Genomic DNA, 27,161 nt, shown 5'->3' with positions numbered 1-27,161 from the left:
GGGTCAACACCCGTGATTGGGAGGCTGAGACAAGAGAGAGAAAAGTCGCACACAATCAAGTGGTTTCCGTAGCAGAAGAATCACTCCAGGAAATCCTTGAGCAATCGCTCAATCGTCGGCACCCCCAGAAATCGCAAGATTCGGTCGACAGTTGGCGTATGGTTTTGGAGGGGTTTGTGATGGGGGACGGAAGTAATAAGTTCCGGTGCCGAGTCGAGTGTTGTTTTTTCCCGGTGCGAAAATCAGTCAAACCGAGGATGTTGTCTAAAGAATTGCAAATTGTGAGATTGACAAATGATCAACCGTGGGATCACCTATGGAGTGCCTGAATTAGAAGACTTAAAAATCATGTGATCCCACTTATGGTTGGTTGCTTGGCACACGCAGATAATCGCCGCCACGCAGTGACTATAGAGCTGTGTTGTGACCTATTTCATCCTTAAGTTTCTGATCAGAGGTATTGATAGGGATTGTCTTGAGTCAGTTTCTAAAGTTGTTGGAAACCCTATCTCACGTAATACTATATATAATAAGTAGTTCACGAACGACCAATATATATCTACTGCAATAGCAAGTATCAATATAGGTAAGTAAATTTATGTTTTAGGAACAAAGAGAAATCAGTTTTATTTCTAGCATATCATACTAGCACGATGCTATACTAAACATTACAATAATATAAGAATAGTCTTAATATACCAGTACACCTAGAACGACGATCTATGGATGTAAATAAGTAAAGGCAACTCCCCTCCTCTTATGGCTTTCTTAGGATCGTATAGCTTTTGATCTAAATGCTATCAAATATCCTTTACCTTTCGATAGAGGCAGTAAATTCACTTTATTTGTCTTCTTCTATCTACCACAACGTAGACTCCTGTTTAACTAAAAGTACTCTATTAATATAGCTCTAGGCATCGATTGCTAAGATATAGTGAATGGAAGTATAAAGGGCCTGTAGATTCTAGTATTCTTAAATCAGGCCTATTAAATACTTCATTCACCTAGGAGCAGTGCTTTCAAAAATCTACTGTATGATATCTTCGCAAACTCGGAGCCTATTTACTTCTCTACCGTTCCGATGAAAGCACCAGTGCTCATATAAACACTGGACTGAAGGCGCGCGCTGTGTGCTGCTCTTATATCTATATTGACGGTCCTCACGCTGTCCTTTATTGATACATACTTTCGCACTTCTCTTCTTCTCTTGCATCTCAGTCACTTTTCGTCGGTTGCAAGTCCCTACTTAATTTGCTCTTCTTTCGCTGCGGCCGACAATCCCAAACTCGAAGCATATCCTACGCCATACCACAACAACACAAGCTCATCGCCACAATGCACAACAGATCCAACCGGCTGAGAGGTGGTCGATCGAATCCATCGAATTACCGGGGTCGGTACTGGCACCAAAGAAACTACGCCCAGACGAACCAGTCCACATGGAACACCAACACCTCCAATGCCTATAGCCAAGCCAATGTCCTCCAGTTGCATCCCAGTGTGCCACAGCGCAGTCTGCCAACTATTAACGACAGGGGCAGCCCCATCCCCAACCGAACGTCCTGGCTAGCGAACACCGAGTATCCAAGTGCAGAAGACAGGATGGATATCGACTCCAACGACGACCCCGTGCCTGCCGTGAATACCGTGACGAGACCCAGTGAGATGCCACCTCCAGTGACGCCTCCCAATCCTCGCAGTGGGATTTATCGACATGTCTTCTGCCTCGACATCGGCCACCGTGGTGGATGCAACACGGACTACGATATCCTCGGGGCTGCACGCGTGCAACTGGACCGACTTCAGAAATCAGGCTCGCTGGAAAATCCCGTCCCTGTTAATCTGCGTCGGTTGCGGGTGCATGTGGCTATTGACACCCGGTCAAGTAGCCGAGAAGACGCTTTGGTCAATGCCAACTTGCGTCTGTTCTTGATGCAGGATATGATTAACGATGGGCTGGGATGGTTTACCGGGCTGCCGTGGAGACATGAGCATTTCGTGGTGGAGTTGCTGCGTCCTCAGTACTGAGGAATGGGTGTGGTCGATGTTCTTCTTCTTCTTCTTCTTCAGTGTCTAATGTTTGTTACTCCGCGGTTGAATGGACGGTTTCAAGTCAAAATCGGTGGCATTGTATGCTCCATCTGCTGTAGTGTCAAGGATCCTCGGACTCCGTATTACCATTATGCAAATCTCGGTGATTCCGTGCCGTTCAATAAACTCCGGCCCTGTAATGCATCATGCTCATCGCTTCGTACATACTCGTGAAAATGCCAACTACAACTCCAGAGGCAGTGTCAACGACCCAAGTACCTGCCCCTCGCCCCCTTCCCAGGCTCGAGAGATCGCCTGAACAACCGGCCACACAGTCTGTCGAGCGTCTTCGCGGTTCATCCCCGCATCGAGCAGCTTGTCATAATCCGTATGGGTGTGTCTGATGTGCGCCTCAACAGCCAAGACGGCCTTGCGCTCCTCTGTCATCATTGCAGTGCGACCCACTCGGCCAGAACCCTTGAGGAACGCATGATTCAAGATTGTATCGAGAGTGTCCGTGGGCATCAGAGGGAACTGCCGGCGCAACAGCTCTCGGGCACGAGTGCGGTCCCTGGTATCGCGGTCTTGGACAGCACTGGCGCGCGAGTCAGCTGTTGCGGCAGCCGACTCGACAACCTCAGCGTGGATAGTGGCAGGAACGCGGATTCCCAAGGTGTTTTTGCCCGCTTTGTTCTGGTTCATTGTTAGGGTGGGAGCTGTCCCTTGACTTTGCATGGTTTGTTTGCACCTACGTAGACGACATAAACCACCTGCCCAGACTCTTTGGTCATGCTGCGGCAGTGCCGGGTAATGTAGACGTCGCCTTTGACAACGAAGACATAGCCGTCTAAGAGGGGCGTGTGCTCGTAAATGTTCTATCGAGTGTTAGATGCGAAGCCACAACCGAGGAACATAAGCCCATGTCCCGCTCAGCATGTCCATACTTACTATCTCCAGCGGATCATCCGAGACAGGCACCATGGTCTTCTTAAATGGCCTCTTGGTCTTTTTGCGAGACGGCTTGTCACCCGTGATATCAAATTGTGGGGATTGAGAACCTGGAGAGCCCGTGAAGAGTAATGGACCCTGGGAGGATCGTTTTAGTACTCGACCATGACGGCGGCCAGCAAAGTACTTGCGTCGATGGGTTCTGCGTTTGGTTGCAGGTGCCATAGAGGTAAGACCTTGTTGGGAATTTGGAGAGAAGAAAGGGTTGTGAAGGATCAACAAAGAACATCAATAGTATAGAAGGTTCCGGTCACCTAGTGCACTGACCATATGTCATCGAGCACACACATCAAATAGTTTGCACTTAACCCCACGATGTGGGGAATCTTGATGATTCCTCGTTGTTTTGGTGTCCCTCGTGCCTGGTGGCTGGTGCGTGGCGGGTGCATTGTGGCTCATATTCTGATGCCTATAATTCCAGGCCCATATGTCTCTCCCCTCGCAGTAGAGAGAACTGCCTCCTCACTCTTGGTTATCCTCGATACCTGGCAATTATCAGAGTCTTACTATCATCTCACGTTGGATATCCTGCCAATTTTCATCAATATGGACAGCCATGGACTTCGGCCCTATTTTTGATAGCGACACACAACACCATATTTCCCTCTAGCCTCACTCCTATGGTGTTATGCTGTCCACGGCTCGAAAAATTAGCCGGCCGACACCCTTTTTCCAGCGTTGGTGCTATGTCCTGCGAATAAAGATGGCCTCACTGATCAATTCTTCATGACTAAGCTCTGCACCGCCTATTCGAAGATATTTTGAGACCACATAGAGCTGAAACACCGAGCCATATGCGATTGCATGTTTACGCAACCCCCACGGGCCATGTCCACGGGTACATCTGAAATACAGTGACTCAAGCAATCGAATCCTTCTCATTCTTGTCATTGGGAGATAATAGTGGGTCTTTACAGGCATTTTACTTGCCTTGTCATTAGACCTAATCGTTTCTGGCAGGTGTCATGGGTCAAATCGATTTCGCCGTGGCATCCTCCCCGGCATTGCCTCCTTTCCCACAAAACAATTCCAAGTGAGATTCTATCATCAAGCCTCTTGTTGATCACCCGTGTTTTCTGATCTATGCCATCCATCAGGATCCAAAACAATTCATCGCGAACGGCGGGTTTATTTACGACGGCTCTGACAGCCCCCAAACTAATGCAACAGCGTCTCCACTTGGTGGGAGGAGTGGACTAACGGCTTGACCCTGCCACTCCTACAATGTAGCACTGCCAAATCCTGCAATCTTGCCTTGCGAGTTGGGCTTGGCTGGGATGCCGGAGAAAGTCCCAAATATCACCCAGCACGCCGGGGCGATCCACTGCAGTATTCTCGGCTGTAGTGGCCCCAATGCCCCTGCTCATCTCATATATGATCGAGAGAACCCCCCCGCACGCGCCTGAAGAATGTGTTCCTCTCTTTCTCTTGACACCTCGTTCCTCACCTGCAGTGACAGCCTGCTGGTCTGGTTTGCCCTCGCCCGGTCGCCCCGTGGGATGCTAATTCCCTCCACACGCAATGGCCACCGTCACAAACATTTTTGGTCCGCCACCGCCGGGCATCAATCTCAGTGACAACAAAACGCCCAAAAATAATGGCGTTGTTATTGCAATTTTTGCTCTTGCGGTAGTTTCGATCGTCCTTCGCTTCTTTGCGAGGCTACGACTCCAGAAGGCGAGAATTGAGGCCGATGACTGGTTGATGGCAGGCTCACTGGTTCGTTGAGTGTCTTCTGCATTGGGGGATATGGAGGCGGAGTACTGATGATGAGCACAGGTTCCGCTGGCTGCGCTACTTGCCTCGACTATCGTAGGTAAATGCTCTCTTGTCTTCCATTACACGCAATTCTAGTATTGACGGCACCAGGCGGTGATTATGGCTTGGGGAAACATGTTTGGGCCTGCACGCTTGGCGACGTTGTGGGAATGAGGAAGATCCTGGTCGCCTACGTCTACATTTACTTATTGCTTATGCCCATGATAAAATTGTCGATTCTCATGTTCTATTGGCGCATCTTCGGCATGAACTGGATGATCTGGGTCTGTCTCGCTCTCAGCATTGCCTGGGCTATCGGTTGTGCGGTTGCCTTCTCGTGCTCGTGCCGGCCGCTGTCCTACTTCTGGTCCCAATTTGAGGACCCCAAAGGAGGAAAATGTGTGATTGACCTGTACGGATTTTATATCGGAAATGCCGCCGTCAACGTCTTGACCGATTTCCTGATCCTTTTTGTGCCCATCCCGCTGGTCTGGAAGCTCCAGATGCGCAAGGGCCAGAAAATCGCCGTGTCTAGTATTTTCCTTCTCGGTGGATTGTACGTGATCGAGCCAGCCCCTTCTATCTTCTGTAGGGTTCGGAATTGCTAACCCTCTATGCTTTTTTTTTCTTTTCGATAGTGTTTGCATTGCAAGTGTCGTCCGCATCTACTACATGAGTTTCCTCAACAGCGACCTCGACATCACCTGGGTCATGGGCGACGTCTACGTGTGGTCCACTGTCGAACCGTGCATCGGCATTCTCTGTGCTTGCCTCCCCACCCTCCAACCGCTCCTCCGCCTGACCCTGAAAACCATCATGGGCTCATCGGCCGGCCGCCAGTTCGGCAGCTCGTCGCGCAAATGGGCCTCGGGCTTCCGTCGGCGACAGGGGTACGGCTTCAGCGACAACACCCACAACAGCCACGCGTTCCATCAGCTGGACGACAACGGCCGCAAGCCTAAAAGTTCGCTGAACCTGCGTCCCGATGACGATGAGGCCGCGCTCACTAGTTCTGCGCGGGTTGGCCCTGATACTACGCGCAAGGATGCCACGAGTATTGGTGATGACTCCGATCCCATATCTATTCGGGTCAAGCATGATATATACTGGCGGGAGGACCAACCATGATTTCTCTTTCTTTCTCTTTCTTTCTTTCTTTCTTTCTTTCTTTTTTTTTTCAGTCCTCCTGTCCTTCTCGTAGCTTGGGTGTCTTCGCTATAGAGAGCGTGAATCATGATTGTACTAGGTATACCCAAAAGCGTTCTTATTAATATGCCATGCGGGCGTTTGCATTTGGTTGATTTTTCGGAGCGCTGGCCGCTGGCTCGTCGGCTTTTCCGTGTCCATGCATCTTTCCTGTATTGATTGCTTTTATCTGCTCCTTTTTCTGGGACGACTTTCCCTGGAGGTTTGATGAGGGCTTTCGCCGTTGCTTTAGCAAAGGAGACTGCTCTGTAGTCGGGGTAGCACCAGCAAGAATCTCTAGGGTTTGCAAAGCTCAACTTCTACGATTCTCTTCGACTAGAAGGTTCACCTAACGGTGACAATCACCAAGATGCCCATTGGTCGCAAGGGCAGTGATGGCTAGTATGAGGAGCTCTCAAACCACTAGTCCCCTTCCTCGAGGTGAATGCTATATTTCCCATCAGATATGTAGATCAGAAATTACAACCATGCAAGTCCCATCGCCTCCAACTACACCATGGGCATAAGGGGGGTTAATGCTGGTGTCTGTCATCAGTCTGCTCCATTACTCGACATGATTACCTGGCCTGTAATGATTGGGCTATTTTTGGTATCTGATAGACTCGCCGATCCGATGCTGCACTGCTCACGCCTTGTGTTCATGATAAATGAGATCTGAATGAGTATAGGGAATACGATAAAAGGTCGGAGATCCCATGCATGAGCTTCACGAGCGATTGAATTTTGAAATTGGGATCGCCCCTTCTTCCAGATTGCGTGAGATTAGCGTGGGGAGCTCCAGTGGGTTCTCGGATCTCTCAGTGTTTTGGCCCGCGATCACTTGGGATCAGGAAACTTGTTTGGAGACAAGAATTGGGCTATGAATATCATCCATGTTGGCCAAGTAGACGGAGACATCTCGTTCCATGGTTGGAGATATCCCATCTCGAGCAAAGAAAGACCGACGCGAGGAGTAAGGGTGGGTGGCCTATACCCTTCCCCCTTGGGGCATTTGACCAACAAAGAGACGCCAAGATGTTTGCCAGACTGCCAGGGGCCGTCCATTAGTCGCAGATGATCCCCGAAAGTGTGCGATCTGTACAGTCTCAACCGAGCTGGACCATGGAATTGGATGCGGAGGAGTTTCCCCTTGAGATCTTCTCGCCCAGTGCCGATCTCACCCCTTGGCCCACCGAGGACTGCACTGCAATCGGGGGCTGCATATACAGCGCCAGGACAACCCAGAGGGAACAACTGGGGAAAGTGATCTCGAGAGTATTCAAACCCTCTGAGCCTGCGATGTCTGTCACTCTCTACACTGGTTCAGCTCTTCAATGCCCCGATGAGCACTTTCTCACCAGGGACGGCCCATGTCGTCATCGGGCCAGATTGTCCGAGCTAACGAACAAAGCGTAGACGCCAGGCAGTTCCCACTGGCCCATCAACTGCGTGGAACGGCTTCCCCGAACCAGGCTTGATTTCGTCTCTTCCCCCGATGAGGACTGGATCGGCGGGGGGGGGGGGGGGGTTTGGTTGAGTGGCATTTCAGGTGACTCGGATCAAGGACTCGCATGGTGAGTCCAGGATATGGCTAGTAAATGTACAATATCAGATCAAAATGACATAGAACATAATATGATGATCCTGATACCCAGAAATAGTTCTTGGAAGCTGCCAGTGGATCTGTGGAGCAGAGAGAAAAAGAAAAAGAAAAGAAAAAAAAAGTCCCCACGGAAAAAGAAAGCCATTGACAAACAGAGCAAAAGAAAAACACCCGTTTTCTTCCCCTTCACTTCCCCTTCCTTTCTTCCCATTTTTTGTGTCTTTTCATGTCTTGGGATTTCCTCGACTTGATAGTCTCAAGGTTCACAGGTTCATACATTCCCCTGCTCCAAATCAGGGTACCTTCTTCCCCCTAGGCCCCTGGGGATCCCTTGGACCATGAACCATCTTGCCCCTCTATGATTTACAGTGTTCCCTAGCATTCCTCTTCAAATATCCAGCCATTAAGGTTGCCTGGCAGCTCGATGGTTGCTGGGTCCGAGTTGCTGACATGAGTTGGGATCACCCTGTCCACAGGTATGTCTCCCCCCTTCTCCCTTTCTCGTGCGGGGTGTCGTTGGAACTGGCTTGTTTCTGGGGATAATTTACTATCTGCCTCTGCCTCTGTTCAATGGATCCTGATGCTCTGTGGAAAATATGATGCTCATGGAACCTCTTATGTTCAGCTTCAACCAGCCCAACGGTGAACCTCAAACCCCCACGAGGACTCCTACTGCCTTGGGCGATTCGTTTCATACCCCGAAGCTCGAGTCCAGTTTCTTTGACCCCCGGGTCAACTGGGATACCGCCGATCCATATGCTTCGAGCCCCGAGTTCCTTCGCACTCCCAACAAGTTCGGCCTCGGCAACTCAAATTCGTTGAGAGCAGAGACAACTCTAGATCAACATGCGGACACAGCAAATATCAAGGATAGGTGGTTATCGGAGCAGGCAGATTCCGCCAGACGCATTCGCTCCGTGAAGCCCCTCCCCAGCGTGAGCGAGGATGGCCCCCGGACGGTGGACTCGGCCAAATCAGCCGCCTCCATGCAGACACCACCGCCGACCAGTGCTTCCAGACGGAAGGCTTCCGAGTTTGATCAGATTGATGGGATGGTTGGCAAAGGAACCACGCCCCGCCCAGGAGCTCATCTAGAAACACCGAGTCGTTTGCTCGGGGCGTCTCCTCGAATGTTTGGCAACCTGCAGTCTTCACCCGACCTGTTCCAGCTGGCTTCTTTGGACCCGGCGGGCTCGCCCTTCTTTCCCCAACAGCGATTGTTTTGGGATCACGATTCAGAGCCCACAAATGATGGCCCCTTGCCCAGCAATACTGGGAATGGCTTTGGGGCAGAGAACTCGTCCGCTTCTTCCAATCCCCAGATACCCCAATTGCCGACGATCGATGGCCCAATTGATTTACCCGAGTTCAACAGCCACGCTTTCGGTATCTCCTCTGCTCCCCCTACCGATGCTGCTCTATTTCCTGCCCCATTTTCCACCTCCCCACGGGTTCCCGTTACCAAGGCAGAGGACCCGGCCATGTTTCTGAGTTCCCCAGCTAGGCGATTCGGCGGCACTCAACTCACGCCGGACAACAGGCGTTTCCCTCGTGGAATTCGACAACCGTATCACCACCAAACGGAGGAATTCAAACGGGAGGAGCTCCGCCGTGGACAAGCACCGAACGGCCAGGCTCCAGGCTCTTTCTCCCATTTCCCAGATGATGAGGATGAGGACTCTACGCCGAGGGGAGGACGACCAGGGCTGACCCGAAGCTTGACCCATACTGCCATCACAAGTTCATCCCACCGGCCTCTAAGTCAGTCTGGGGGGGTGATGGCGTCCACGAGTGGGATCCGCAAGAGCCCATCCAAAGGTCGTTCTTCTCCGACCAAATCGATCCGTCCCACCCCCTTGACGAGAGCTAACTCGATTGCCTCGGGAGCTCCGACCCGCTCGCAGTCCGTCGTGCTTCGCATTGGCCGAGATGGTCGAGCGAAGGCTGAAATGCAGACTGTTCCCGAAGCTCCCACAGGCTTAACGGATCCTCTCACTGGAATGGATCTCGATGGCTCGGCAACCGAGAGCGAGGCGGACCCTGCCGAGTATTCGGAATATCCCGTGCTTCTTCGCCATCAATCTTCCTTCGCACTCTTTGACAGTGGTCGGCCTCCCTTGTCCCGTAGCAACTCGGACTCTCGACCTCCTTCCAAGGGATCCTACGCTTCGACAGTTGGCTCGTCTCATTCGGGGCGCATGTCTCCCTGGGCCGGCTCTTCACGCGGTGGGACTGGACGGTCTACGCATCGAGGGTCTCCTGAAAATCCCAAGCGGACGCCCAAGCGACATTCGTCCCTGCTCCACTCCGACGCGACCTATACTCGGGGCAGTGTCACATCCGAGTCACTGCCAGAGCAAGAAGACGACAGTGGAGACGCCCAACACGCACTGCGACAGGTGCTTAAAGAACGTCGAGGCGCCAGAGCCTCTGTCGGCGGTTATGGAAATCGGCTTCCTCGATCGTCACAACCGTTTTCCCATCTTCGCTCCTCGCCACCGCCCCTCACCAGCGATTTCGACATTCATCCACGACACCCCAACACCTCTCCAACCACCCTGACCGATCCGGATCTTGCCACTCCTTGCACCGACCGTTATAGCAACCCCAGCAATGGTACGCGCTGCATCTGCAACTCGATGGATAATGGCGGCCACCTCATGATTCAATGGTATGTTTTCTCTTTTCTTGATATTCTTCTCGTCCACATACTGACGTTCGACAGCGATTCCTGTACCCATTGGCTACACACCAAATGCGTCGGGCTGGAGCGCGCGAACTTGCCGTCGGTCTATGTGTGCATGTTTTGTGCCCAAACCCCGACCAGGCGGAATCGCGTGCGCTCCTCTTACGGGCCCACGGGCCAAGGGCCTCCGTCGCCCTTGGCACACAAGTCGTTTCGGTTTCGATAGACCAACGACCGCATGTCTGATATGACTTCCTTTGTCTTCTTCTCCGAGCCTTGGGGCTCGATTATATTCTGCATTAGCCGGGACTGCCCTGCGCTCATTCCTAATTTCCTTCCCTGATGATACCTCTGTACGATTGAATACCCGAACTGGGGAATAGAATCATTATGTCTTTGATGTCTTTCCATACTTGCTGTGCTTTGAGTATTGTTGAATGTACCTGAGTATACTTCACGATACCACGGATGCCGTAGATGTACCCGTCTCGATAGGGTTAGAATTGGGCCATTTGATTGGTCGATCCATACTTATCACCTCACCGCCTTTTTATCGGAGAAAAAAGGAACGCTTTTTGTCCCCGCAACTTCCCCGTCCTGCACCTTCGTTTCTCTCTTTTTCTCCAGTCACTCTCTTTCGTTTCAATGTCGACCTCTTTGCCTGGCAACCGGGACCTTCCCCCGTCACAATATGACTTGACAACCTACTGGGGTCGCGTGCGCCATGCCGCCGACATCTCCGATCCTCGGTGCGTCTCCTCGAGATGACTCAAATGCTCCGGCTGTGGCTAATTGGTTTTCGTGGCGGAATAGAACCCTGCTCGTCTCGTCTGCGGGCCTGGACCATGCCAAACGGCTCATCGCTTCCTACAAGCAGAACCAGCTCCCTGCCATGACGCCCGAGCTCTGGCGCGCCAAAAAGGTCGTCGACTCGACCTTGCATCCTGGTATGTACCCAGAGTGAAATATGGGCTTAAGGCTTGGGGTCTCACTGTATTTATGTTCTTAGATACCGGTGAACCAGTTCTGCTTCCGTTCCGCATGTCGTGCTATGTGCTTTCCAACCTGGTGGTTACTGCGGGGATGCTCACCCCGGGCTTGCAGGTGAGCGACTTCTTGCCTTGGTCTATACTGGCCTGAGAAAGACACTAATGACTTTGTGTAGACCACCGGAACAATCCTCTGGCAAATAGGCAACCAGTCCCTCAACGTCGCGATCAACAATGCCAACGCTAACAAATCCACCCCTCTTTCGATGTCGCAAATTGGCAAATCCTACTTGATGGCCGTGTCCGCCTCGTGCTCCGTGGCCGTGGGCCTGAACGCGCTTGTCCCGCGCCTGAAGCGCATCTCCCCCAACACCCGTCTCATTCTCTCGCGACTGGTCCCCTTCGCCGCTGTCGCCAGCGCCAGCGCTCTGAATGTCTTCTTGATGCGCGGTGAGGAGATCCGCCGCGGCATTGACGTCTACCCAGTCCTGTCCGAGGCTGAGCGCGCCAAGCGCGAGCAATCTGGCGACGATGCACAGCCGTTGCAGAGCCTTGGCAAGAGCAAGAAGGCCGCTACCATCGCTGTCGGTGAGACTGCTATCAGTCGTATCCTGAACGCTACTCCGATCATGGTCCTGCCCCCGCTCATTCTGGTTCGTCTGGAGAAGACCCAGTGGTTGCGTGCCCGTCCGCGCATGGTTCTTCCTGTTAACTTGGGCTTGGTTCTGACTACCTCACTGTTTGCGCTGCCGCTGGCTCTGGCCGCGTTCCCGCAGCGCCAGGCCATCAGCGCCAGCAGTCTGGAGGAAGAGTTCCGGGACTGTGGTGGCCATGAAGACATGGTCGAGTTCAACCGTGGCATGTAATGCATGTACCACTTAGTTTCCATGTGAATAGAAAGCGTTTGTTTTATCTTGCAGCGGATACATCGTGTGTCTTGGTGTGTGCACACCTCGGATTGATATATTGATCCGTTGCTCTGCCTTTTTCATCTTTCTGGCTGAATATTTGGGTTTGCATTTTCTGAAGATCTTGGGTTGCTCGCACATAGACATCAATCCGATATACAACCATCTACATTTCGCTTCTATATTCGGTTTTTTGTCAACACCACTCAGGTCTGGTGCTCTCCTCGCCTGAAGAATTCTCTCAAAATGCTCCGCAAGACCAAGTAGCTCGTCATCTACCACGTCCCGTCCCATCAATTCCAGCCCAATCGGGACGCCGCGAGGTGCCGTTGAAGTTGCAGGGCTGAACCCGGCTGTACGTTGTTAGCATATTATTGACACAAATCCAGTACATAAAAGCAGCATCAAGGCTACTGGCAACCATCATCACAACAGAGAGAGCTCACTTACCCGGAATACAAATAGCAGGTCTCCCTGTCAACGCCGCCAATGCCCCATTCCGCCCAGGCTGTGCCATCGTCCCGGTAGGCACCACGAGATGCCTCTGATGCGGATACACCAGCGCATCGAGACCGTACTCCTCAAAGCAGCGGCTTACAGACTCTTTTAGCGACGCGATATTCGCAAGTCTGTCCTTGTACGCCGCTGAAGAAAGACAGAATGTCCCGGGGTCGTCCAGCGGCGCGGTAAACGCATCTGTCACAGCGCGCGGCTCGTACTCGCCGCTGGCGGCAATAGATGCTAGTGAGCAATGCGGCATCGTTGAGATTTGTGCTGATTGCAGGAAGCTGTCTAGACACTCCTGGAACTCGAAGGATTGCGTGTCTGCGTTTACGAGGAGTGTGGCGACGCTCCAGTCTCCGTGGCTTGCTGTGTCGATTGGGATGAGAGTAATATCACCTCGTTCCTGGACGGCAGCCAGCGCCGTACGGATTGTTGATTGAACAGTGGTGCTTTCGGTGACGAGATCGGGGTTATCGTCGCTGCTGCCGCTGCTGCTCTCCAGCTCGAAATATGCCTCCACGACCCCGACGCGCCATGGATGCTCCTGTCTAGCCTTAGCCTCACGTATACGCAGAGGCATCGTCTGAGGGTTGTCGCGACCCGCCATCACTTCATACAATATCCGCACATCCGCCACACTGCGTGCCATAGGCCCCGCCGCATCCTGCGTCTCTGAGACCGGCACGACACCCCGGCCCGACACGCTCCCACGCGCCGGCCGGAACCCAACAACCGCACACGCCGACGCCGGCGACCGCAACGAGTTCACCGTATCGGTGCCGCACCCCACAAGCCCCAGATCGGCTGCCAGCGCCGCCCCCGTCCCGCCAGAGGACCCGCCAGGCGTGCGTCCCAGATCGTACGGGTTGAGCGTCTGCCCGCCAAGCGAAGACGTCGTCGTCCCCTGCAACGCGAGCTCGTGCAGATTCGCCTTGGCGAGGATGATGGCTCCGGAGTCGCGGAGGAGCGCTACAGCTTTACTATCGTCGTAGGTCTGTAGCGTCTGTAGAGCGCGCACGCCTGCGCTTGTGGGGAGGTCCCGTGTGCTGAAGTTGTCTTTGACGATGAGGGGGACTCCATGGAGACGTCCGGCTGGGAAGCGTTGGTTGGTTTCTTGGTATTGGCGTGTTTCCTTGTCTTTTGTTGCTGCTTCGCTTTTGGCATTTTCGTTCACGCGGATTAGGGTCTTGAGTGTGCTGTCGTACTGCGCGATTCGGGTTAGGTATCGGTCCACGACTGCTTCGCAGGTCGTTGTGCCTTCGCGTAGTGCCGTGTGAAAGCGGGCGATACTTAGCTCGCTGATATCTGGGGCTTCTTGGGGTGGCATTGCTGCATGGTTGTTTTGTGTGGGTGTGTGGGTGTGTGGGTGGTAAGAGGAGGGGTTGGTTCGGGATGCTGATCCGAGACGATGTCAACATAAGACCGTGTTTCGCGTTATCCTCACTCTTTCCCTTAAGGGGTTTAGAGAGAATGAAGTAGATAGCAAGAGATTATCAGTAGAGTGGAAATACTACTAAAAAATCTCACGAAAATGTGTAAGATATATGCATGAGTCGAGTACGGATCTCAAGATCTTCTTGAACATCTCATACCAATACCCAAATTATATAGTAACTGGGATTCAAATAAACCGGCTGTCTGTATGTCTCGATATAATAACCAAGAATTGAACACTCTCAAAGATACCTGCAAGTACCACGGTAATTGCGGACTCGGCCCACATCCAATTCGACGATGCCTATATACAACATTCCCACATACGACGCCCAAATACTCCAGCATCGCCTCCGCCTAAAAGCCAAACCCACCTTAAGCTCGCGCGGAGAATCACAAACACAATGCATCAGACAGAGAAGCCTCATATAACCAGCGCCTATAGGAATGGCAGAAATAATAGATAAAAAACAAATCAGTCCCGAGTCGCACCGCGGGTATCCCGCAACAATGCAGCCCATCATCAATCAGCCCGCGTGAGCCATCGGGAGAGGGAGCATATAAAATAAGTCCCAGAGGTGAATCGGCCGCTGGACCGAAGCCACTGACAGAGGACCACACAACCCATCCTCTCGAAGAAAGAGCACAAGGCGAGAAAGAAAGAAAACAAGACAGCGTCGTGATCATCATTTTCCCAAACTGCAAACACCGATCGTCCCATCCGTGATAAGAAATTACCCCAAAGGATAGAATCCGTCTATCCATACCCAGACCTCGCAGACGCCATCGCATTCCCTGATGCTAGCGGGAGTGACCGCATGGATGGCTGCAAGAAACTCGTACAACCACTCCAGGAATTGAACACATCAAGGGCGTCCATGGAGGTGCAGTCCCAAGCCGATCCGACACGCTTCCGTTCCATCGTCGACGAAATTCTCCTTGAACCACGGATGTTTCAAAGCTTGCTTGGCCGTGATGCGGCTCTTGGGATCGTAGACGAAGATCCGTTGCAACAGATCCAGGAACTGACGGTGAAAGCAAGTATTGGTTGGGATGAATTCCTACAGGATAAAATAAGTCAATGGTCCAAGAGGGACAGCAAGCACCGACAGGGAAAACTTACGGTGAGTGCTTTCATGGCGCGTACGTATTTACGCGAGGCCCGGGTGGTGTCGGTGTTGGGATAGTCGAGCTTGCTTCGATTGAAGTACCTGGATGATCGAGTCAGTATCCGTTGTGGTAGACACAGATTGAGAAAACTTACTTGGAAGCCGAGTTTGAGCTACCACCCCGCCCGCCTTGCATGACTTGTCGGATCAGCCGCGAGTCGATTCGATGACCAATGACTGCTTCCATCATCGCGAGGTGCTCGAGGTTGTCGTGCGTCTGGAAGAGTGCATCTCCAGTGAAAAACTCTACCAGAATACACCCGATGCTCCAGATGTCACATGGGAAGCTCCAGCCCAGATTCAGTATGATTTCGGGGGCCCGGTAGTGCCGCGTGGACACGACTGACGAGTGGTACTCATCATCGAAGGTAGCAGATCCGAAGTCGATGAGCCGGATCTCGCTGTCGAGCAGTACCCGGCGCTGGCGCGCATTGCGGGATGTGGCATGGGAAGAGGATGGGATGGTGCGGTTGTAGGTAAAGGTTTGGTAGGCATTGCTGACGAGGAGGATGTTTTCGGGCTTGAGGTCGGTATGGATGAGGTTCAGGTCGTGAAGGACTAGTGCATGTTAGTTCAAAGTGTCGAACCGATAGATCGAGGAAGACTTACAGGCCACACTCGTAAACAGCTGGCGGGCAAAGTGCTGAATCTGACTGCTTGGAAACGGGACAAAACCATTACCCTTCAAGAAATCAAACACGCTCTGCCCTAATAAGTCGGTGACTATGCAAATGTGATTTCGGTAGTCAAAGCAATCTCGAAGATGGATGCATTTGTTGCGGTTGCTTTTGTCGTTCGAGGCCAGGGTCGACAGCACTCGCAGCTCGATTCTCGAGGCATCTCGGTATTTCTGGATGGAGCGAATGATCTTGATGGCACAGCGAGCCTTGCGCTGCTTGTCATATGCTTCCACAACCTTGCCAAAAGTCCCTTGACCCAGGAGTTTGATAATCGAGTCTGGCGTCGCGTAAGCCCAGTTCCTGCCGTGTCATGGTAGTCTACTCACATCGATCTGTCAACGGTGTATCGGGGTTGACAATGTAATGACCATCGTCGTCGTCGAATTTATCATTCCGTGAACCGCCGAACTACCAGACGAGTTAGGTTAGTAAGTTGAATGAGAGGTAGGCAGGAAACAAAAAGCAGAGCAAAGAAAGAAAACACTCACGTCACGAATGATTGGCACTGGGACATCTTTGGCTTTGACGGGCGGTTTTGGCGGTGGAACGTAGCTCAGAAAAGCATCGTCTATCTTCTCGAGCTCCCGTTTCTTTTGCTCGTCGCGAGCCGACTTTCGCGTGTTCACCCGCTTTCGCTTTTGGCCGATGGTAGTATCTTCGTAGTACATGCCATTACTAGCGCCGGAGCTACCCTGGGACCCGAGTGAAGTTGGAGCGGTGGTGTGCAAGGAGGTGGTTCGGTCGGTCGACAGCGAGTGCGAGGAATTATCCCCGTACTGCTGGGGGTTGATCGAGAAAGATGGGCGGTCGTAGTGCCCCAAATCGTAGGCTGTCTCGATTCCCGTGCGTCTCCTCTTGCCAGCGGGCTGGGGAACGGGAGGAGGGACTCCTGTGGAGACGCCGTGAGCAGGAGGAGGCGGAGCGGCTTTTCCTGACTCTGGGGCAGGGCTGTCATCGATCACGATGACCTCTTTGGGGATGCCGTTCTTGTAAAATTCGCCCCAGTTGGGCCTTTTCGACCGACTCCCGTGCGAGGAGACCGCCCTCGAGCCGTTTTGGTTGGAGGGCATCGCCGATGGAGTCGAGGGCGCCGGAGCAACTCCCGAGGCTTGGGTGTAGGGAAGCGTGGTGGTTGTTGGGGAGGGGACGGAGTAAGGGTAGGGGTTCGCGAGACGAGTCCCAGCGGCCGTGGTTGGGGATGGATAGGAGGTAGAAGGCTGATATGGTGGATGGTGGGGATATCTGTAGTGCTGGTGATGAGAGGGATGGGTCGCGGTCGCCGTGGATGGTGTGGACATCGTGCACGGAGGAGTCCCGTCCGTCGCACGAACGATCGAGGGTAGAGAAATCAAATTGGTTCACAGCCAGCAGTCACCAGGAAATGGCTCGGTCGGTAGCGGTTCAGTCAGACGAGACCAGTCCAACACAGCGTGGCACTGGTGCCGTCGAAAGGGATTCGTTCGGACGTGAAGATGACGGCTGAGGCGGTCGGGGACACAGTGTGGATCAAGCGAGATGCATAGCCTCGAGGAATCACGACGGTGGCAGAAAATTCGAGATCATTGGGATACGACTAAACAACATTTGCGAGTAGCGAGGGGGTGTGACAGTTAAGGGGAGAGGGAGATGGCAAAGGTGATGATGATGGCCGGAGAGCCGGAGAGTTGGGGACGTAAGAGCGTTGCCGATCAGTGGCCTACACCCGGACTATGGAAGATTTCTCCTTCACTACGTTTTCAATTCACTCGGCTGGCTCTGTTTCTGTTGATTTTCTGTTTCTTCTGGTTTTATTATATCTTATTGGATTTAATCGTCAATTGTGCCTTGAGAAAGCAGAGAATCCGGGTCCCAGTGCTGGACCGGCAGCAACAGCAGCGCGAATGAGGCTGCGTTTCAAAAGGGAGACACAATCTGCGGCATCTTCGGGCTATCCTGTTTTGGTCTCATTCCAATTGCCCGCTGTTCCGGAATGAACTCCCCCGGCGACTTCGCGAAGGGAGCCCGCCACCGGCAACGATGGAGCATATTAAAAAGGCCTGAGCCGACAGAGAAGAAATACAAGTCCACGCCGAGACAGGGCACTCCTTTTGTGCACTGTTATTGCTAGGGTTACATCCCATGGATGCTGGTAGGGCCCGGCAGAGAAGAAACCGCCCTCCACGGACTTCGCGGCCGTCAACATAAACCAGCGTAGGGGGTGGCTGTGGGCAACCGGAGTCATCAGATGACTCAGGGATGATTCATCAATAGTGCCTTGTGGACCAGGTGTCGATTTGCTGTCTACCAAGTTCCTTCTGGAGTTTCACAGTGAACACCACCATTTACCAGTCCAATCAGAAAACACGAGACGTTGAGGATCATCAGCCAAGAGAAGACGGTCAGCTCTCGTAGGAGTGACTGTCTTGTATGCTGTCAGTACTAACGTGTCTCGGATGCAAGGGGACCAGTTCCCTCAGCCTAAATCGCGAATCGAAGAACCTTAAGCTGGGGGACCACCTGCATCGTGTTACAACTGACTCGGTGGGACGAAGCTTGCTTCGTGTCAATGGTGAAGTAAACAGAAGCGAGAATAAGTGATCCCTACTGTTGCCATCGGTGATCATGTCGCTTCATCTAGGTGCACATGGCAACTTTCATTATATCTATCGAGTCATCTATACATGGGTTGCATCCCCTCACGCGCACGCAAAATGCCAATAATCATATCGCTCCCCATTCTTCCAATTTTTGTTTGTTGTCCAGCTCTGGTCAGCATACTGGCAGCTCATCTCGCCGTCGCCGTCGCCGTTGGCGCACTGCACGATATACGGCAGGGGACCCTGAACATTCACCCATGTCTTCGGGGGCGCCGTGGTCTTGACGGTGTAGGCGATGAGGTCGCCCTTTGCATCCCACAGCGTGAGCTCCAAAGCATGATCATTGCTGGGGTTGAGATCGTTGCTCATTTCGTTCGCCTGGTACTGGCGTACCATGACATCGCATTTGCCCGCCGAATATGTCTTCGCCAGGGTGATCCCATCCCCGGTGGCGTTTGTACCCAGGTTGGCGTCGACCACGTTGCCCGGGGGCGCCACGGGTGGAGGCCCGGCCTTGTCACCAGGATCGTTGCAGGTAAATTTGCAGTCTCCCTCTCGCTTGCCGCCGTCGTATTGGCCAAAGTTGCATTCGTGGGCTGCGTCCGAGTCGCACCACCACTGGTCTGCGTACCAGAAGCACACGGATTTGTGATCATCGCGGTCCGTCGATATCACCAGGTCGTAGGGAAGCTTGCTGGTCTTGTCCAGGATCTTGATCGCCGGGTCCACGGGCTGCTTGGTGGCATATGCCAGCTGCTGCTTCGCATCATCAAAGACGGTCACGGCTAGTTGGTACTGGTCCAAGAGGTTCAAGTCCGGATGATTCGGCTGGTATTCCGTGACGTGAATCGTGCAGGCACCTGAAGTGTACCCCGCTGAATTGGGTGCTTTACTCATGTACCCATCTTGCTTGGGGCTCTCCCCACAGATCGGGCTCTTGCGGTAAATGAGGTTCTCGACAGCCTCATAGGGATCGAAACAAATGGTCAAGTTGAAGAAACCAGGTGTTTCGATGCCAGCAATGAAGGGCAGACCTCCATCTTCGACCTTGTCGAACTCGGTGCTCAGCTGCAGGGAACTCGACTCGATCATTTGCTGGATCAAGGTTAGCAACTATAAAGTCGTCACTCGGTGTGCATCACTCACATAGCCGTTCTTGTTTCCATTTGCTAGGAACGCACCCCAGCTGCTCTTGATGATGGCCCTGGTAACCGACACGATCAGCATCTAGCAAAGACGGGCTAAGGATTTGGGTTGCATACTCAATGGTGATTCCAGCCCAGTCCTTCCCATTGAGAGTGTCGATGTCTCCACCAGCCAGAGTCCCAAATACTTGCTGCACATCACCTACAATAACATCATAATCCGACTCACCGTCGGTGATGCCTCCCGTGTACTTTCCATTGAGGAGAAACCACGCGTTGCCCCTGTGATATTTATAAGTCAGCCCAGTGTTTGGCGTGATTGGGAACCAGTGACTACTTACTGCGGATCACACCATTGAGTCTTGGCCGCCGTCTCCGAGTTCATCCACTTTCCCAGATTGAATCCCGTTTGGTCGGTCTTCTTTGATGGCACCGACACAGGGTCTCCACACTTGTATTTTGAGCGGTCGACTCGGCTAGAAAGCAGTGTCAGTGGGAGTTGTACTTGGGAAAAGGAGTAGGAATAGGTCAACGCACAGGATAAATGGGTTCATGGCCACAGTGGACAGCTTCCAGGCCTGACCAAGAATCCTGGCGAAAAAGAGCTGGTTGATTGCTCCCTGCAAGTCCGAAGACGTTGCCGGCAAACTTCGCAGATCGTAGCCCAGACCGTCGGTGACAATGGACGACAGTTGCTCTTGGGCCGATTGATTCTTCGCCCACATGGTCTCCTTGAGATAGTCTGCAACGCTCTCGGACGTGGCGTCCATGAATTGCTCGGCGAAGGCACTCAGCAAATCCTTTGTTTGTTGGTATGGGTCGATGCTCCTATGGAGAGAAGTGCATTAGTCGTTTGGTCAACCAGTTCGTTGGATCAATGATCTCACTTCATGTTGTCTTTGGGCGCCGTCATGCTGAATGCCACCGAGCCACTAAAGACATCCTTGGAGGCTCCGCGCCAGTCATCAACTGAAATGTTGTTAGTCTGTTGGTTGTCATGATCATCCAAATAGAAGTGTCATTACCCTTGAACCATTTTGCTTGCTTGATCACTATGGCCATGTCGTTAGGATCCAAAGAAGACAGTCGGAAGAAACCTTGGGTTGACACTTACAAACGTTCCATGCCACGGCACTCGCGATAGTTACTCCAAAAGTCAAGGCATCAAGAATAGTCTTGAAGATTTGCTCGTTGACCTTGGATGGGAGCGCTGTGAAGGTTTCGACAAATGCACCGATCATGCCTTGCACGGTTTGCTTGGCATCACTGATTGATTTTTCCACGGTGTGAATGAACTGAAAATCAACTCAGTTTCTGAATTCTATGATGTTGACGCCAAGACATCGGATCGTCTTACCTGGTTGATCCCGGAAAGGTTATCCATCATGAGGTTTCCGGCCGGGGTATACTTGGCCACGCAGCCTTGAGGGTTGCAGCCGTTGGTATCTGTGTCGAAGCAGCGAGGCTGATCTCCAGCACCAAGTGCATTCCACAGCCAAGCGTCAAAAGATTTCTGTACGACGTTGGGATCCTGGAGATAGGTTCGCCAGCCGGCCATGGTCTGGTTCCATGCTTCTACACAACATCAAGAGAAGCGCGTTAGCCATGACCACAATGAGGTAGTGAAATATGGATACTGACCGTCTCCATCGGCCTTTTTCCACTGCTCGGCAAAAGGATAGGAGTTGTTGTGTACATCACAAGAAACAGCCAGCCAGTCTCCCGAGGCGGCGAACCCAACTGACGCACTGCTGGCGGAGCTGGTGGCCGATTGAGAGACGGAGGCATATTTTGTTGATGGTTTTGAGGTAATAGAGGAAACAGGGACTTTGCTGTAGACTGTCGGTCTTGTAGCAGGAGTTGTGTGAGGTTTGGGTTGCGAACTTCGAGAGCTGGCTGGTGGCAGCGCATCCCCCAGCCCTGTGAGGGCAAGGACCAAAACAATTGACCAAGATACCAGCATAGTTGGAAGGTATTCTAGGACTCTATAAGATCAAAAGATAAATAAACCGGGCAATCATCGGCTGTTTATGTATTGGTGAAGCGCACGGTATGCATTGCTCCGTCATGTCACTACTCATTTCAAGCTAGAAACTCCGCGGGTCTTGCATTTCAAGGCGACGCTGAATGGGATGGCTCACGAGGCTCCAGATATCAACGCACGTGTAGCTGCTGTTGAACCCAGACCCCACATCGAGGATCCATATGCATGGGAGAAGATGTAACCACGAGTCAGTCAGAACTCTGTACCGAGGGCATAGTCGCGACAAGGCGACCCACCTTAGGGCTAGATGGGCTCAGCTCTTTGGGGGCGAAGGGCCGCCACGTTCAATATTGTTGACAAGTGATTTGCTGGGGCCAATTCGTCCCCTCTGAACAGACTGTGTCAAGGTGCTAATAGATCGGGGATTTGCTCTCGGTGAATGGGCCGGTGGTTTTCTCTCGCATGTACAGTACGTGCTTAGGGACTAGTGTTATTTTAACAAAATATCTTTTCTCGTCATACAAGAGTGTCATTTCAGGATCCAAATAGCCTTGTCCCCATCAAAGGTTTCATGCGGCTCTGACACAATAAATCGAGCTGGTGTTGTCTGGTGGTTCTGGAGATTAGGGTGATCCTCTTGTTCGGTGGTAGACCGCATCCCGAGAGATACCAGGGTGCTGCCCACATGACATCATGGAATAAGGGGCTCTCATTCGTAGCCTCGGTAATAGTAGATATCATCCTACTCATGATATCGCCATGAGCGTGGTCGCTAAATACCATGAATTTGGAGAGGAATTACCTAGGTACACTCGAGCAGTAATATACCACAGGCCGGCCGCTGAAACACCCATATCCTAGCGAGACCTGTTCTGACCATGTGTAATGTCGATCTCGAATATGTTCGATGGTCATGCCTATTGTTAGATATATATATATATATACATTGTTAGGACACCCGGCAGAATGCTCGATTCCACACGGGCATTACCAACTCTTTCTGCTTGCACCTCCACCCCGATCGGGAAGGGGGTGGCAGTGATACTCCACACGCAGTGCTTAGCAGGTCTTGTTGGGCCTGTGGTGACAGTCTCCCTGTGGGGGCCATCACATCACCCGTGGATGCTTGCCCGCTACAGCAATAGGGACCATCGTGAGATCTCAGACTCTGCACCCCATCATCTCATTGGCAAGGTAGGAAACTATTGCGATGACCCGGGTCGCGCGACAGCCCTAGGAAGAACCGCGTCTGAACGTGATACTGATGCTTTTTGTCAGGACCCTGTGATCCCTCACCCAATTACCCCTCTTTTCTCAGCACCTATCCCCTGATTGTGCGCTTGTCACAACATGGCGTACGTGGGCCGCAAAGCCTTCCAAGGCATCGCGGCGGGCATTGGCCTGGTCTCAGAGGGGATCTCTGCGCACAAAGCCAAGAAACAGACACAACAGGCCCAGACAGCAGAGGGAGAAATTGATACCGACCGAACGCTATCCGAAGACAACAGATCTCCATTGCAGGGTTCCCAAGAAGAGGGTGTCTATCTTCACGAGAGGACGGCAATCGACTCGCTCGAAGAACAGTGGAACCTCGATGAGGCCCAGACAGAACTGGCGCATCCATCGGAGGACCATGCAAACACCCCCGACCAACGCGACCCACCAGAGGCCATCGATGAAGCAGGCCTTGCTCACCAGTTCGCCGAAGAGCACCCGGCACCAACACCCTATACCCCCAATGAGGAAGCGCCAACCCCCCGACTTTCCGCGCCCGTTGTCCTGCCCCAGCGCAGACCCAAGAACCGTGAGCGCGGCTTCATTCGCGCGTATGCGCAGGATCTGGACGAATTCGGCATCGACGAGGCCATGTTCCTTGAGTTCCTCGATACCGCTGAGAAGGCCTGCCAGGGGGCTAAATGGCTGAATGCGATTAACCTGGCGTCCATCGGGACCATGTTCATGCCGTCCGTGTCGGCAATCGCCGTCTCGATTGCTGTCCAGATCACCACTCAGGTGGCCATTGCTGTTGATGGGCGCCGGAGGTCAGCATCCAGGATTGATTACAGTCTGATGTTCCTCAGAGAATAGTTCGCTAATGTCAGACACCAAGTCCAGGTCCAACACGTTCTTTGATAAAATGAATGCGGAATTCTTCCAGCCGCGTGGTCTCTTTTGTTTGGTCATGACATGGAACCCTGAACTTTCGAATGCTCTCTCCACGGAGGTTGATTTGACCTCCACCATTTCCCAAGCCACCAGCAGGGGTGGCGATGCGACTTTAGGACGCTTGCAGCACAAATTCAAGTCGTCGAACGGAAAGGCATACGGTAACATCTTTCCGGAGGTTGCGCCATTGGTGTTTCCCCAGCTCGACCAGCTGGCCTCGGACCAGAGGTCCGAGAACAAGCTCAACAAGGTGAAGAAACAGAAGGAGTTCGTAGCCAGCTACTTGGACAAGAGGGCCCGAGCCAAATTTGTAAGGAAAATAACTTCTACATCAATCCCTCGAACGCTGCTAACCATCTTCTTCTTGCGATGATGCCAGGCTGCAGATAATCCCACCAGCCACTTGAACCAAGGCCAGACCCCGACCTTCTCATCGCGATATGCCGACCCCAATCACCCCGCCAGCAGCGGCGACCCTCTTGCCCTGGTGACGGGAGGCCATGTCCGGCTGCCGAGTTTGCGCCGGGCCTCTACGGGCCAGCCTTCCTCCTCAAACCAACCTGCTCCATTTGGGCGTTCCATGGGGCTAAGAGGGATCATCGGAAATGTGAGAGGCATCAGGGATACTCGCAATCCTGAACAGATGGACCCTCAGGACTCCGGTGACTTGGGCAGGACACAACCCCAACCGCCCCTTCAAGAGCGTAGACAGCTCATCACTCCGTTTACGCCCCTCGCCAAATTACGAGAAAAGGTAACGTGGTCATCTTTCCTGGCCATTGACCCACTGATGAATCTCGTATACTGACTGCTGCAATAGAAAGTGCTGTACCTGGCCATTGTCAACATGCCTTCCGAGGCAGAAATGAACCAAGCAACCGCGGCCGTGGCACCCGTGGAAGCTTAGATGGATAGACGATGCGATGATCTGATAAAGAGAAGTAATTTTGGAACGAGATGCTCTTTTTTGAGTGCTCGAGTCTTCGGATATCTGCCCATTACGCACCCCCGAAGACCAAAGCATTCGCTAGCATTGACTTCGTAAAAGGGCGAAGGGAGGCATGGGTAGATCGGTTGAGTCAGGAAAGATCCTCTATTTGCTCACAGAAGATGAAATTGCCCACGAAAGTAAGCAAAGAAATAACACATTGAACCCAGCAACCTTTGAACGAACCGTCCCAACGCCGCAAACCAAACTCGCATGATGCAAAAGAGTAAGTTTCCATATCCAGGCGGAAACGGTCTTCCACCTGCACTTGGACCCAAAGAAACAAATTAGAGAAACAAGAAGGAAAAAAAAAAAAAATAAGATTACACCCGGCTTGAACCCGGTCAGCCCACGCGATCCTCCTTCGGATCTTTGGCATAGCCCTTTTGCACATGCTTGGTGGCCCGCCCATCGGCTTCCAGCATGAACAAAATGTCCCGGACTTGAATTCCCGCTCCTTTCTCCTGATCTTCGCGCCAGGCCCCGAGACGTCGCTTGGCTTGCCCGGGGGCAGCCTCCCCAGGTCGAGTGGACTTTTCGGGTCCGGCGGTGGGAGTCTGAGGATTGGGGCGCGATGGCGACGAGAAGCCACTGGAGGTGCCACCCGGTTTCAGCCATGAATAGGATTTCTTGGTCCCGAACATGCGGCCCGACAGCATGCTATTGGTGGCCATTCGTGCCGTCTCCACAGATTGTTGATGTTGCTGGGCTTCGCTGGCCTTCGTGTCCACCATCTTCCTTGCTTCCTTCTTAGTCATGGATTTCTTGTCAATGCTGGGCGCCCTGTCGGCGATCGGAGTCGACGGTGCCGATCCTGCCACCTCGGCGGAGTCAGATCGATTACCTGCACCCTCGCCCAAGATCGCATTGGCGTTACGCTTGGCGCGTTTGGCCGCGCGTTTCTCCTCTTGCGTGGCCTCCCGATTCACTAGGATTCGGTACGTGTCCGCGATTGGGGTTGCGGCTGAGCCTTCCATCGAGGCATGAGGACCTGAACATGTTGTTAGCATTGGAATAATCAAAATATGCCAAAGGAAGTGAGCATACGCTTTGAAGGTGTCGCGGCATTGCCAGTGCTCGGGCCAAAAGGCTGTGCGACATCCTCCCATTCCGCAGGAACCACGCCATGAGAATGCGCACGGCGACTGCGAGAGAGCGTCGACGAATAGTCCACCACCCCTCGTAGTCGTTCTTCGGTCGAAAGAGACAGCAGGTTCAGGATGTCAACCAAGGGTGCACCCTCCTGGTTGAGGATTGTTTGCCCGGTGCGCACCACAGAAGACCCATCAGGGCCTGTCACTTCAATAGGCTGGGGATGCCCAGGAACAGGATGAAAAAGGCCCTCCGAAGGGATGCGAACACCAAGGTCAAACCCTCGCTTCTGTAGCTTTTGCTCAAGAAGCTTCGTCAACAGAAAAGGCTCTTGCAGGTGGTATTGTCCTCGCCTCGCTGCCTCACTATCCTCTCGTGTTGATTCGTTGGGATCTTTGAATGGAACGGGAGTTTGCGAAGCCGGCTCAGACGAAAACGATTCCTGCCTGATCGCTGGCTTGATCTGGGGAAGGTCATTGAAACTGGATGAGGCAGAGGTTGTTCCGATGGTCGAGGTTTGGGACGTGAAAGAAGTATTGATTGGCGGCGGACCAGACGGCTGCTGACCTCGCGGGGGAGGTTGCGCCTGCACATTGGTCCCGGAGAAGCTGCGCGTGAGGAAAGCTTCTTCCTCCCGAACGTCAATGCCGGACGAGGCCAGAACATCCGTTAGTTCTGCGGCATCTGTGGTCTTGTCGACTGGACGCGAAGGAGGCCCCATAGTACCGGGGGGAGCGGGAGGAGGGGCAGCAGGCGTAGAAGTCATGGGGTTCATGGGTGCTCCGTTCATAGGGGGTTGGGTTTGCGGTAGTTGCAGCGTGCCAAAGCTAGGGGAGGCGTAGGGAGACTGTGTCTGTGATGGTGGAAGAGGCGACAAGCGAGGTCGTTTAGATGGCGGAGGTGCAACGCCTCCATTCACTGGGGAAGCTGAGTTGGGAGAAGGCGAGGAGACGGGGGGAGAGAACGGTTGAGAAGAAAACTGCTGCGGCGGCGGCTGCTGCTGTTGGGGATGTCGAGTTTGCGCCATATTGAATTTTTCGGACAAGAGGCGAAACTAAATTAGAAGTGAAGAGCGTTACTGCGCGCACTCGTGGCGACTGTCGAGATGAAGGTCCACGCGTGGCCGTTGAAGTGAGCGGATAGCTCGCACCACCAGCTTCCACCAAGTGTAATCATCTCAATATGTCTGTGGGATCATGAGGGCGACGCGTCAATAACCGGGACTAGGGCAAGGTGACGGTGCGACGGCGAGTGG

At 52.9% G+C, this 27,161-nt stretch overlaps 10 protein-coding genes across 10 annotated transcripts; 5 read left to right on the top strand and 5 right to left on the bottom strand.

Annotated features, from left to right (window-relative positions):
* Positions 1 to 1,335: 1,335 nt before the first annotated feature.
* NUU61_000069 (uncharacterized protein) lies at positions 1,336 to 2,028 on the top strand (the record flags this gene model as incomplete). The annotated part of the gene is made up of 1 exon (XM_056650653.1): positions 1,336 to 2,028. The coding sequence occupies one exon, from the start codon at positions 1,336 to 1,338 to the stop codon at positions 2,026 to 2,028; it is 693 nt and encodes a 230-aa protein (XP_056515503.1).
* A 246-nt stretch (positions 2,029 to 2,274) lies between these two features.
* Positions 2,275 to 3,204, bottom strand: NUU61_000068 (DUF2293 domain-containing protein; the record flags this gene model as incomplete). The annotated part of the gene is made up of 3 exons (XM_056650652.1): positions 2,275 to 2,724; positions 2,784 to 2,906; positions 2,980 to 3,204. The coding sequence occupies 3 exons, from the start codon at positions 3,202 to 3,204 to the stop codon at positions 2,275 to 2,277; spliced, it is 798 nt and encodes a 265-aa protein (XP_056515502.1).
* A 1,356-nt stretch (positions 3,205 to 4,560) lies between these two features.
* NUU61_000067 (uncharacterized protein) lies at positions 4,561 to 5,925 on the top strand (the record flags this gene model as incomplete). The annotated part of the gene is made up of 4 exons (XM_056650651.1): positions 4,561 to 4,758; positions 4,819 to 4,855; positions 4,909 to 5,353; positions 5,436 to 5,925. 4 exons carry the CDS (start codon positions 4,561 to 4,563, stop codon positions 5,923 to 5,925), a joined length of 1,170 nt encoding a protein of 389 aa, XP_056515501.1.
* A 2,256-nt stretch (positions 5,926 to 8,181) lies between these two features.
* Positions 8,182 to 10,497, top strand: NUU61_000066 (PHD finger domain protein; the record flags this gene model as incomplete). The annotated part of the gene is made up of 2 exons (XM_056650650.1): positions 8,182 to 10,256; positions 10,311 to 10,497. The coding sequence occupies 2 exons, from the start codon at positions 8,182 to 8,184 to the stop codon at positions 10,495 to 10,497; spliced, it is 2,262 nt and encodes a 753-aa protein (XP_056515500.1).
* Positions 10,498 to 10,916: 419 nt separating this feature from the next.
* On the top strand, positions 10,917 to 12,126 carry NUU61_000065 (sideroflexin family transporter; the record flags this gene model as incomplete). The annotated part of the gene is made up of 4 exons (XM_056650649.1): positions 10,917 to 11,020; positions 11,085 to 11,218; positions 11,281 to 11,375; positions 11,437 to 12,126. 4 exons carry the CDS (start codon positions 10,917 to 10,919, stop codon positions 12,124 to 12,126), a joined length of 1,023 nt encoding a protein of 340 aa, XP_056515499.1.
* A 12-nt stretch (positions 12,127 to 12,138) lies between these two features.
* NUU61_000064 (amidase) lies at positions 12,139 to 13,999 on the bottom strand (the record flags this gene model as incomplete). The annotated part of the gene is made up of 2 exons (XM_056650648.1): positions 12,139 to 12,521; positions 12,619 to 13,999. The coding sequence occupies 2 exons, from the start codon at positions 13,997 to 13,999 to the stop codon at positions 12,139 to 12,141; spliced, it is 1,764 nt and encodes a 587-aa protein (XP_056515498.1).
* A 973-nt stretch (positions 14,000 to 14,972) lies between these two features.
* NUU61_000063 (putative protein kinase (Lkh1)) lies at positions 14,973 to 17,253 on the bottom strand (the record flags this gene model as incomplete). The annotated part of the gene is made up of 6 exons (XM_056650647.1): positions 14,973 to 15,167; positions 15,230 to 15,317; positions 15,371 to 15,833; positions 15,885 to 16,232; positions 16,282 to 16,363; positions 16,444 to 17,253. The coding sequence occupies 6 exons, from the start codon at positions 17,251 to 17,253 to the stop codon at positions 14,973 to 14,975; spliced, it is 1,986 nt and encodes a 661-aa protein (XP_056515497.1).
* Positions 17,254 to 18,630: 1,377 nt separating this feature from the next.
* On the bottom strand, positions 18,631 to 21,639 carry NUU61_000062 (uncharacterized protein; the record flags this gene model as incomplete). Its single annotated transcript, XM_056650646.1, has 10 exons — positions 18,631 to 19,626; positions 19,678 to 19,735; positions 19,794 to 19,958; positions 20,018 to 20,152; positions 20,214 to 20,504; positions 20,564 to 20,645; positions 20,702 to 20,728; positions 20,791 to 20,971; positions 21,034 to 21,251; positions 21,318 to 21,639. 10 exons carry the CDS (start codon positions 21,637 to 21,639, stop codon positions 18,631 to 18,633), a joined length of 2,475 nt encoding a protein of 824 aa, XP_056515496.1.
* Positions 21,640 to 23,010: 1,371 nt separating this feature from the next.
* NUU61_000061 (uncharacterized protein) lies at positions 23,011 to 24,733 on the top strand (the record flags this gene model as incomplete). Its single annotated transcript, XM_056650645.1, has 4 exons — positions 23,011 to 23,725; positions 23,763 to 24,136; positions 24,206 to 24,580; positions 24,647 to 24,733. 4 exons carry the CDS (start codon positions 23,011 to 23,013, stop codon positions 24,731 to 24,733), a joined length of 1,551 nt encoding a protein of 516 aa, XP_056515495.1.
* Positions 24,734 to 25,158: 425 nt separating this feature from the next.
* On the bottom strand, positions 25,159 to 26,933 carry NUU61_000060 (uncharacterized protein; the record flags this gene model as incomplete). The annotated part of the gene is made up of 2 exons (XM_056650644.1): positions 25,159 to 25,805; positions 25,862 to 26,933. The coding sequence occupies 2 exons, from the start codon at positions 26,931 to 26,933 to the stop codon at positions 25,159 to 25,161; spliced, it is 1,719 nt and encodes a 572-aa protein (XP_056515494.1).
* Between the last annotated feature and the right edge of the window lie 228 nt (positions 26,934 to 27,161).

Source organism: Penicillium alfredii, assembly GCF_028826965.1.
Source record: "Penicillium alfredii strain IBT 34128 chromosome Unknown utg000001l_segment0_segment0, whole genome shotgun sequence".
Lineage (NCBI taxonomy): Eukaryota > Fungi > Ascomycota > Eurotiomycetes > Eurotiales > Aspergillaceae > Penicillium > Penicillium alfredii.
Note: the sequence above shows the minus strand (reverse complement) of the source record. Positions and strands in the feature narration are given on the sequence as shown.